The following is a 12,221-nucleotide window of genomic DNA, read 5'->3' as shown; positions in this document are numbered from 1 at the left end:
AGAAGGATTTTGGAAGTTTTCTCTCAACCACCATACATCTTGCCATCCATAACAGTCCTATTTTTCCTCTCACTAACTCCATTCTGCTGTGGAGTATAAAGGTTACTGAATTGATGTCTGATTCCAGCCTCCTTGCAAATCATTTCAAACTCTTGAGAAGTGTATTAAGTGTCATTGTCACTTCTCAAGGTTTCGATAGTCTTCTTGTTTGGTTTTCCACCAGTTGTTTGAATTTCTTAAATACTCCAGCCACCTCACTTTTCTACCTTATAAAATAAACCCAACACATCTGGGACCAGTCATCTATGAACAACACAAAATATCTACTTCCATTTAGGGATAAGGTTTGCATAGGGCCACACACATCCGAGTGAACAAGCTAAAGTTTTTCAGAGGCTCTTCAGGCTTGATTCACTAGAAAAGGCTTTATACTCAACTTGCCTAACTGACATGCTTGGCAAACTCCTTTTGGTTCTTCTACATTAGGCAGATTTGGTACTAAGTTTTTGGACCGAATTTCTCTTAAACTTCTATAATGTACATGGCCTAATCTCTTATGTCATATCTCAGTTTAATCTTCTTTAGCATTACATGCTTTGCATAGAGCATTCTTCCACATGATTGGAAAACTCTTTCCTACCATTCTTACTCTCATAATCTCACTTCCCTCATTGTCCTAGATTATGCATAATTGATTTTGAAAATGCAATGCATGATCCTTTTCCAGCATCTATCCCACACTAAGGAGACTTTGATTAATTTCAGGTGCATAAAGTACATTAGTAATCAGCTTCATACATGTTGGTGTCTGGACAACAACATCTCTTTTCCCTTTTGCTTCCACGAACTCTCCATTTCCCACTCTGATTCTTGACCGATGTGAATGATCCATGTTCACAAAACTCTGCAGGTCTGGTGTCATGTGATGCGTACATCCGCTGTCAATCAACCAGGTTTCATCACATGCTTGAATCAAACTAGATGAGGCCACAAATAACTTCTTTGTCTTCTGTCTTGGATGCTGTTCATTAGCCATTTGAGCTTGCTGTTGGGACTGCTTTCCCTTGTTTTTACAAACCCTTTCAATGTGGTCAAACTACTTGTAGGCCCTACACTGTATTCCTAGGCTAAACCAACATCTATTCTCTGCATGTCCCTTCTTCTTATAGTGAGAACAAGGTGGAAAATTTTTCATTCCACCAGTCTTGTTCCACTGAGCATTGGACCTTTCTTTTCCCTTCTCTTCTCCAACAAACCTCTTGTTGTTTCCTTCTGTAGACTTGCCTTTATGAGCTGCTAACATTGCACCTTCACTCGCATCCTCTTGCCTCAAGAGCCTTCTTAGCTCTTGTGCCTGCAAAGCATGGACCAGCTCAGTCAAAGTGATCCGAGATAGGTCTTTTGAGTCCTCCAAAGAAGAGATTTTTGCTTCAAATATTTCGGGTAAGCTTACTATCACCTTCTCCACTATTCTTTTAACTGTCATCTCCAATCCAAGCAACCTGATTTTGTTGACTATATTCATCAATCTGTCAACATATTCCTTCACTATCTTAGCTTCCTGCATTCTCAACGTCTCAAATTCCCTTCTTAAATTTAGAACCTGCATATTCCTTGTAATGTCACTCCTTATGAATTCCTCTCTAAACTTGTCCCATGATTCCGTTGTTGTTTCACATGCCATGATTCTTATAAAAACAAGGTCTGTGACAACTGAGTGAATGTGGGACAAGGCTCTTTGAGCCTTTGAAGCTTCTTCTTCATGCAATCGGATTTGGTTAAGTGTGGGATTTGGTCCCAACTGAGGGGGTTGTTTCTCTTCCTCTACGTACTGCCAGAGTCCTTGACCCCGTAGATATGCCTTTATTTCGACAGCCCATATATGATAATGCTCACCATTGAAGACAAGAGGTAAAAGAGAAGCTGTTTGAGTAGCCATAAATTCAAGAAAAATGTCTGATACAAAAGAGTTTTTCAGAGATATGGATAAGCTTATCAAGAAGGAGAAAAGGTTTCAGATTTTTCAGGTCAAGTGACCATGCTCTGATACCATTTTGTTGCTGCTAATGCCAGAGAATACTAAGAAAGGAAAATGGTCAAAAGAATGGAGAGAAGGTTGTAACTGCATTCACACACTTACCTGAGTTTTAGAATAAAACAAATAAAGCAAAATATCCACTGTTAACAACCACTTTGCAGGAATATTTTATACAACATTAATCGAAAACCATACATTAAGACCTACTATAACAACCATGGAAAAATCCCTTATAACCTGGCTGCACACACCTAAACCATCACAAATAAATCAAATACAGCTGCCCAACAAAACAAACAGACAGCAGATTGCAGTTCCCTTTTGGCGCCAGAGCAGATTCAAAACAGCTTAACAAACTGCCACATTTCCAGCAAAATATCAGAATTTAACAGGCTTGTTTAAGTTTTTTAGTGGTTACTTTGAGTTTAAAATTTACCAGAATGATCACTTTTTTTCGAAGGAATTGAAAGGGTTTGATAATGGATAGAGTTGCCACTCACAATTCTTGAACTTTGGGTAATGATTATGTAAGTACAATCATAGTACGTAGTTCAAGGTCAATGTCTGAAAAATCCTGCCATCTTCTCTATAGCCTTTGTCCTGAAGGTGCTGCTACTGCATTAATTGTCATCCAAAACTCACCTTTAAGGTGGTGAACTTGTAATTCATGTGCTGAGACAGCTATGATGCCTACTGAATACTATATATAAAATTCAACCTTTAGAGATGCAAGTCTCTGTACTAGCTTTACTTGGTCAACTTTCTTGATAATATCTGCTGAAGTTTGCTGATGAATAAAATGTTAATTGATTACTGCACAGTTTGTATTGTCGTTGATACAACATATTCTCAACAACTGCTTCAAGCAGAGATGGTAAGAACTGCATCCAAACTTCGTAAAATAATGAATGATATTTGAAAGCTAGAAGAACAGAAGATATACAATGAACTAGAGCAGAGAGGGTTTAAATTAATTTGAAGTAACAGGTAATATTACAACTTAATTTGGATGAATCTATCGGCAGCAAAAATCGTGACTATTATTATTATTATCCGTTTTTTTCTGAGGCCTGTAAACAAGACCATCCTGAGATAATATTATTGAAAGCCTTATTAAATAGTATGCCGATACATGCCAGTCATGACCCCTTCTACTTGTACACGCCAATGAAATTGGTATACATTGATCCTATGTAAAGTGCTCCAGAGAACTCCTGAACTTCACTGACCAATGTAGTTCCGTATTGGAGATTTATCGGCCGTGATTCCTTAACAGTTCCATTTGCATCGAGTCTTATTCCCTCAGGTTTCATAAGTAGTGGAATAATTGTTTCTTGGTTCACCGCCACCCAAAAATCTCCGCCCCGATTCCTCTTAATGTTGTCTGGCCTCCCTTTGAAGGTGATGAGAACTTCAGCTGTGTTAGCTTTTGGACCTTTAAGCCAATACTTCTGAATTCTTTTCCCAATAAATTCAGTCACAAGAACGAACGTGCCATCAGGACTGACAGCAGTCCCCGCAGGACCTGAAAGCCCCTTAAGTAACACAGTAACCTGTTTGGTTTTAATGTCATACTTTAACAATCTTCCTGTTGAATCGTTTTTGGCAATTGCAAGTAGAATTTGACTGCAAAATAAGAGAGAGTATTTCAACTTTTGTTCTTCATTTGATTGTAAAAACCATAACTAAATAAGAGAAATATGCCTTATTCGGTAAACAGCACTGGCATCTGTAAAATACACATCTCCAGTTACAGGATCAACGTCCAATCCATCGGGAGAGCGAAAGGGTACCCCGTTTGCACTTGTGGCAAGTTGTGTTGCAATTTGTTGCATTTGAGAGAAGAAGACGTTGAGTAAACTTGAAGAGAAGAAGAAAAGACTTTCTCATATTTTTCACGTGATTCTGAACAGTTAATATACAAACACATGCATCACTTTTCTGTTTATTTAGAAAGTAACTAATCTTACTAATCTAACTGATTCTAACTAATTACACTGACTCTGACGTATAACAAACTTCAGTTAGCTCAGCTGCCACGTAACAATCCTGGCCAACTTGCCCTTCAACACAATTGTCTGATTTTTCGGCAACACCAGAAGGCCGAGATAAGCATCAGCGATGTAGAGGTCTCCTGTTAAGTTGTTGAATCCCAAACCTAGTGGCCTCCCACATGTAGGTCCTAGAGCTGGGATGCTGTAGCCAACACACAGTGCCTTGGACCTGAAGCATGGTTAAGGTTAAAAAAAATTTATACTCTGTAAAAGTTGTTGATGGAAATGAAAGGATTAAATGTTGTGAATGTCAATGGCCGAATGGAGGCTAAATTAACCAAGTTATCATGAAAGGGATTTCATTGCAACTTCAAAGGACAGATTCATTCAGTTTAGTAACGTACGCATTACAAAACAAGTGTAAAGAGGGATAAGTTTTATGAAGTTTTTTATTAATTATTTCTTAGTGAAAAAGCTGGGTAATTATGGATATAATTAGTGTTATAAAGTTAATATAAATAACAAGAGTTATTAAGCTTGCTAGAAGAATCCCGCAACACTTCAATTAAATTTTGATCAAATCATCCAAACCCAATCCTCAGTACAGCAGGTTTACTATATATGCATATATAAACATGAATATATGATAAAAATATATATTGTGGTTTTGATTACCTGTTGGGTGAAGTGACACCATAATCTACAAAACCAGCACTCGGATTGACATATTTGAGAATTCTACCATCGGCAACACCCGTGTAAGGGCCAGCAACAGCAGCATCAAAAGCAGAAGACTCAGGGCCTACTGCGAACAAAGGGAGTGGCAGCTTTACATAGTTGAGAGAATGAAGAACAGAAGGCAAAGATAAGAAGAAAATAATAAGAGCAATGGGGAACATGGCTGCAGGTGCGAAAATGGAGTCCATACATGCAAATATGCAAAGTCTGTCGGTGGAATTTGGAGCACAAGTAATACAGAAGATGCATGGACCTTCACAGTTAATTAATATTTATAGCAAAATCCAGAGCTCTGTTGCTTGTTACTATGACTCAAAACTTCACAGTTAATTAAATATTTTAAGTAGTGTAGCGTAGCGTAGGAAAGAGAAGAAAGGTAACCCTATATTTTTTATTTTTTATTTTTATTTTTATTTTTTTTATTTTTTTCAGATTTGAAAGTTGTGGCATGAAACGTTTCTCTTTTCCAGAATTATTAGACATTGAAATAGTTACCGAGTTTCGTTTCCGAACCCAGGTAAAAGAATGCACCCTTTTATCATATTAATTTCAGAATTAATAAAGACCGCTTCTCCAATAAAAATTAATTATATTTGATAACAATTTGATTGGGTGACGATAGAGATGACATATTTACTTCAATTCTTAATGCTTTAAGAGCTAAAGACAGTTGCAAATATGATATTTGATGACAAAATGTTCCAAGTTTGTAATCTGTTCCATTCCTCTACTTGTATAGAATTTTTGTTTTTTATTTTTATTGAATATATAAACAAAATAGATTAACATTAACTATTCGATATATGTTCTTTTAACATAGTCACGGCGCAAATTTTTGAAGATATGGATTAGGTTTTTCAATAAAATATTCACTTTTAATGTAAGATAATGATAATAAATTGAAAATTCTAAATATTTTTGTTTAACGTTTTATAAGAATGAAGTTTTTTTTCTTTCTTTAAAAGGAAATATTGAGAAGATATCTAACATGGTCTCCCAAGAGGAGGATCTAACATAATCTCTCAAGTTCGAGTCTCTTTTAGGGTAAAAGAGCAAGAGTAGGATTTAACGTAGTCTATCGAGTCCAAGTTCCCACGGTTGCTAATAGGGGTGGATTCTAGAGCTTTTACCCAGTGGTGGTCCCGAAAAATCAGTTGAAGTACGCGTAAACTGGCCTGAGTACCCCTGGTCGTACATATGTTTGGAAAGAAATAATGTTATAGCACATTATTATGTTATAATTTCAATAATATGATAGTGATTTTTATTTAGAACATTAATATTACAAGCTGCTGATGGTGAATTCTAATTGACATACAGTAAAACTCCTCTATAATCATAATGGTGGGATCAAATCAATTTATTACTATAAGGAGATTATAATTTAATAGAGGTGTAATTACAAAAAATATTGTTTTCATTTCTTATTTTATAATTCTCATTTTAGTAGTATGTATTAGGATTTCAATTCATTGTTTCAGTAGTCATTGCTGCAATTAGACAAGAAGAGAAAGGAGATAATCCTGAGAATGATAGTACGAAATTACAAAAAGTTTCGTACCAAGAAGCTCTAAACATGCTTGAGAAGGTAGAAATATTTTAGCTTCAATAATAAGATGTCTATGTTAATGAGTTATTATATACTCGTAAGTTAAAAGATGTGATAATAACTCTAAAGTATAAATCATTGTCCCAAACACTTTAGATAAATATTTTTTATTTTATCTTAAACCTTTAATCTAATATAACATATATATTTTTTGCAATATACATATAATTATTACTATGTGGAAGTAATTTTTGTAAGATGAGATTTAGAAAAATTATAACTTATTACAATGTGAACTTTATTCTGATTTATAATTATCCCAAGTTGGGATTAATTTTTTTTATGATTATATAGAGGTTATTCCGATATAGAGTATCACTATAAAAAAGTTTTATTGTATTTAAGCAAAATTATCTTGATAATTTTATTATTTTCAAATCGATTTCTCATTTTTAAATGGAAAACAAGGTGAAGTTGAAATTACCTCCCGTGTCCGGATTCTATTCTTAATCGTCAATTTATGAGGAATGGAAGGAAGAATGAGAGTCAAAATCTAAGATGATAGGGGTCAGGGATAGGAATTAATTAAAAACCTCCCCGCCCTGCTACCCTATCAAGACTTAGGAGTCACATTGCTGTTTTACATCTTTGCATGCATCAATTTCTTTGTATAAGAATCCCTCTCACCAAAGGTGCGGTCAACACTATCAGAAGATGAAGATGGCCACCGAATTGGTTTTTGTTGCGTAAAGTTAAAGCATCGAACCAGGTGAAGACGAGGAAATTACCTTTCGTGTGGAGATTCTTTATCTTCAACTTAAATAACTTGAGGAATGGAAGGAAGACGATGGGAATTAATTAAAAGCCTCAACCCTTCCCTCCCAAGCCGCCCTCAACCCTATCAAAGACTTAGGAGCCACATTACTGTTTGACATCTCTTACATCTTTCCAACGGAACTTACTTTTTTTATTTTCTTATTTTTTTATGATTTGTCCTCAACTAATCCCTTGAGGACTCAGAAACTACCGATCAGATATAAACTCTAATGGTTATCCCTGTTAACTTGAACTTGAAAGACCAAATAAACTTAGATCCTTTTTGGCTTTTTTTACCAGCAAGTCAACCAGTGATGGTTTTGTCAAACTTATTTTGATATTATAGAAAATTTTATATCGGATAATTTTACTACTTTATTATGTTAATATAGTGAAATTATTCGATACATAATTACTATATGATTGTGTTTCTAATTGATAGAGAGAAATTTTTCTTTTATAAATTTAAACCATTGTTTTATCAACCATTTTTCTATTTTAATAATTATCATTTGAAATAGATTTTTTATTTTCTCTCTCACTCAAAAAATTGATTGTGATTACAATGCAGACCATTGCTCAATGTGGGTGTGTCGTAAAGGTGTCATTTGTAGCTTTAATCAAGTACAATATTTATAATAGCATGTGTTACTAGTAAAGTCTCTTGTCAAATATTACAAGAAAAAATACCTTTTGTCTTTAAAAAAAATAAAAAAATAAAAAAAAGAAGAAGAGCAATAAGCGAAAAGAGTTTAGAGAGAAGGTAAAAACGAATTTGGAAGAAGAAATCATTAAACAAAAGCTAAAACTATCTCAACATTCTTCTCATCATTTAATTGTTTTATACTTGTTTTCTAGACAAAAATATCAGAAAATTACATATCTACAACTAGACTTCCTCACTTGTTTTATATAAATTTGTGCGGGTTATTAAGCTGAAGATTTCAACCAATACTCCACCACACAAGTTAAGATCTCAGCTAACCTGGACAACTTTATAAGTAAAAGTATAAAGAGTTAATGACTTCAATTCTCCTGATCTAAAATAAAATAACAAAACTCCCCCTGATATTTCGAAAAAGTATAGATCTTCCTTTTGTTAAGTTTTAGGTATTAAAACAAATAATAGGGAGATAATTTGATAATATGTACTAACTCATAATAAAGTAAATTTTAATAGTTTGTTAATGGTAGAGGGATTTTTGTTATGTTAGAAACCTCATGAGAACTTTTGTTATTATATCATACCTCTATGTTTTTAACCCGGGCATAAAACAAATTGTCGAAATAAAGAAACACTAAAGGAGATAACATATGAGTTGACTGTTGCCAACGAGTTGACAGCTGTCACGATTTAACGCTTTGGTGAGTTGATGACGACCACCAAAAAATAAAAAGGAAAAAAAAAAAAAAAACAAGGTCTGTGACAGTTGAGTGAATGTGGGACAAGGCTCTTTGAGCCTTTGAAGCTTCTTCTTCATGCAATCGGATTTGGTTTAGTGTGGGATTTGGTCCCAACTGAGAGGGTTGTTTCTCTTCCTCTACGTACTGCCAGAGTCCTTGACCCCGCAGATATGCCTTCATTTTGATAGCCCATATATGATAATGCTCACAATTGAAGACAAGAGGTGAAAGAGAAGCTGTTTGAGTGGCCATTATTGTAATAACACACACTCAAACACATAATATAACCAATAAAACAAACATTCACAAAAGATCAAGAACACCACAATTTTACCGTGGTTCACCTTTCCAAGATTAGGAAGGCTACGTCCACGTTGAGCTCCGAAAACAAATGAAGCCCACTGCACTAATTTGTTGATCAGTTTACAGATTACAGACACAAATCGAAAGATCTAATCAAGCCCAAAATCACCCTATCTGGTAACTAACAGCCTGGGAAACTAAACACTCAGAATCCCAGCCCACCAAGAGACAAAACCCTTCAAACAGAATGACAAACCAATCACTCAACCCGTTTCACAGAATCAAGATTTCAGAACAAAGGATGAACCCTAGCAGAGCAAACCTAACACAGTATCAATCGAATAGAATTCTCAAGACTAAAGAGAAAAGTTTGATTATATATCGTTGACCAGGATGGATTGTACTCAGCCGTTGGATCTCTTGAAAAACTGATGGTCCAGATTCATTCTTGAAACGACATCTTATTGGTTTAAGTAACACGGCACCGTTTCAGTCTTCATATTTACAGCCATAAATTCAAGAAAAATGTCTGATACAAAAGAGTTTTTCAGAGATATGGATAAGCCAATCAAGAAGGAGAAAAGGTTTCAGATTTTCCAGGTCAAGTGACCATGCTCTGATACCATTTCGTTGTTGCTGATGCCAGAGAATACTAAGAAAAGAAAATTGTCAAAAGAATGGAGAGAAGGTTGTAACTGCATTCACACACTTACTGAGTTTTACACCAAAACAATAAAGCAAAATATCCATGTACAACCACTTTGCAGGAATTTTTTATACAACATTAATCCAAACCATACATTAAGACCTACTATAACACCTTATGGAAAAGTCCCATATAACCTGGCTGTACACACCTAAACCATCACAAAATCAATCAAATACAGCTGCCCAACAAAGCAACAACAGCAGATTGCAGTTCCCTTTGGGCGCCAGAACAGATTCAAACCAGCTTAACAAACTGCTACATTTCCAGCAAATATCAAATTTAACAGGCTTGTTTAAGTTTTTTAGTTCACTTTGATTTTAAAATTTATCAGAATGATCACTTTTTTTTGAAGGAACTGAAAGGGTTTGATAATGGATAGTAGTGCCACTCACAATTCTTGAACTTTGGGTAATGATTATGTAGTACAATCATAGTACTGAGTTCAAGGTCAATGTTTGCAAAATCCTGCCATCTTCTCTATAGCCTTTGTCCTGAAGGTGCTGCTACTGCATTAATTGTTATCCAAAACCACCTTTAAGGTGGTGAACTTGTAATTCATGTGCTGAGACAGCTATGATGCCTACTGAATACTATATGTTATGTGGAAGCCTGAAAACAGCGTCGTTTAAGTACACTAATACGGCGTCGTTCAGGCGTATTAATTTGGGCAATGCAGACCACAGGATTCGTTTCAGATTGGACGCCCAGGATCAGTCACAGAGTCAACCATATATAAGCGCATGATACAGTCAGTCTTGAACAGAGAGAAAACAAAAGGCTAGGGTTATTCTTTGAGTCGGCTATTGTCTCTGTGTTAGGGTTCAGATTCAATTCCAGATTGTGAGTATCAGTCGAGTGATTAGGGGCTTTAATCATTCGGTGAGAGTTGTTCTCTCGGGTTTGGGATTTTCTTAGAGTATCTTGTAAGGCTGAGTGCTGTTGTAAAACGGGTAGATCTGGTGATGGAATCTGTGTAATCTTGACTGGTTTCTGGTAATCAAAGTGCAGCGACTCATACCTTTCTTGAGCTCAACGTGGATGTAGCTTATCCTAAAAGGATAAGTGAACCACGGTAAATTTGTGGCGTGTTCTGTGTGCTTGATATCTGTGGTATTTCTTGTGTTTCTTGATTTTGATTATTTGTGTGATAAATCAGTTCTTGCTATTTAGGCATAACAGTGGTATCAGAGCCATTTTTTTCTTGAAAGTGAATTTTTCGTGTTCTGAAATTAGGGTTTCACGAAAAATTAGGGTTTCCTAAATTAGGGTTTTCTTTCTTTCTAAATTGGGGTTTTTCTTTGAGTATCTCAAATTAAGTCCTAGAGAGTCAATCCTGATTGAGTGTAAGGGTATATCGGCTGGAATACCAGTGACCGCCTTAAAAACTGCATAGCTAATTGGCACGACTGGTGTAACAACGCCTCGTACGCCTCAGACTCACTTTCTCTGTCATTTGTTTCGGTATAAATCGTTCTCTTACGAAATTAGGGTTTTGTGAATTTGGGAATCTTGTGTTAAAGAAACAGAAATTAGGTTTCACAAAGTTGGGTTTCAGAAATTGGGGGTTTGTGGATTGTTTACTTCTTTGAGCTAGAATTGATTCTAGAGAGTCATAATCGTGATAACGTGTAAGGGTATATCGGCTGGAAGACCAGTGACCGCCTTAAAAACTGCATAGCAGAAATTGGCAACCGCTGGTGTAACAACGCCAAGTACACTTAGACTTTCTTTTCTTGTGTTTTCTTTCTTTGTCATTACAGAAAAAATGAGCACCACCAGAATGGAGATATCCCATATGATGGGAAGATCGACTTCGGCAGTTGGAAAAAGAAAATGAAGGCTCTTCTCTCACATAACAAGTTTCAATTGCACTGGAAAATGATCTCAGAAATGGTCAGGAGAAACTGCGCAAGAGGAAGAGATTGATGAAGAGGCTTATAACCTGATCGTGATGAATCTTTCTGACAGTGTTCTTCGGAAGGTAGATGGATTCGAAACTCCTCATGATTTATGGGGTAAATTAGAATCTCTATATGCTTTACAGTCTACACCGAATTTGGCTTTCCTAAAGGGAGCCCTATTCTCTTATAAGATGGATAATTCGAAGTCCATAGAGGAAAACCTAGATGAATTCCTCAAGATGAATTAATCTTGAAGGGTACAGACCAAGACTAGGACAAACGCCTTGCCATGATATTATTAAATTCCCTAACTGAAGACTACCAAGTAGTCAAGAATGCCCTCGTTACTCGGTACTGTACCCAGTTTGATCTGATAGTTGCAGGTCTTAAGGCTAGAGAGTTAGAGCTCAAAACCCTTAGAGAAATAATAGCACTCTGTTTGTAAAGGTAGAATAGAACTGCCCAGACTAGTAAAGGGTTCCAATCAAGTCAGGGGTAGAAACAGAAGAAGTGGAAGGGGAACAACAAAGCAAAAATGAAACTAGAGTGTTACCATTGCAATAAGACAGGTCACCTGAAGAAAAACTGCTTTGAGTGGAAGAAAAGCAGAAACTAGGTAACACAGAAAGCAACCTAGCCTCTACTAGTAACCAAATGGATGAACCTGAAGTCCTAACAGTGTCAATATCTGACACTGCAAGGAATGGGTACTAACTCTGGTTGTCCTTCCATATGAGTCCCAATAGAAGTTGGTTCCAAGACTTTGAGG

At 35.9% G+C, this 12,221-nt stretch overlaps 2 protein-coding genes across 2 annotated transcripts; both read right to left on the bottom strand.

Annotated features, from left to right (window-relative positions):
• Positions 1-1,096: 1,096 nt before the first annotated feature.
• On the bottom strand, positions 1,097-1,939 carry LOC116135317. The gene has a single exon (XM_031421021.1). The coding sequence runs from the start codon at positions 1,937-1,939 to the stop codon at positions 1,097-1,099; it is 843 nt and encodes a 280-aa protein (XP_031276881.1).
• A 1,250-nt stretch (positions 1,940-3,189) lies between these two features.
• Positions 3,190-4,931, bottom strand: LOC116135315 (protein STRICTOSIDINE SYNTHASE-LIKE 12-like). The gene is made up of 4 exons (XM_031421020.1): positions 4,708-4,931; positions 4,114-4,261; positions 3,743-3,864; positions 3,190-3,664 (listed from the first exon to the last, which is right to left on the bottom strand). The coding sequence occupies exons 1-4, from the start codon at positions 4,929-4,931 to the stop codon at positions 3,190-3,192; spliced, it is 969 nt and encodes a 322-aa protein (XP_031276880.1).
• Positions 4,932-12,221: the final 7,290 nt, after the last annotated feature.

The sequence above is a fragment of the Pistacia vera genome, unplaced genomic scaffold (genome assembly GCF_008641045.1).
Source record: "Pistacia vera cultivar Batoury unplaced genomic scaffold, PisVer_v2 Contig298, whole genome shotgun sequence".
NCBI lineage: Eukaryota > Viridiplantae > Streptophyta > Magnoliopsida > Sapindales > Anacardiaceae > Pistacia > Pistacia vera.
Note: the sequence above shows the minus strand (reverse complement) of the source record. Positions and strands in the feature narration are given on the sequence as shown.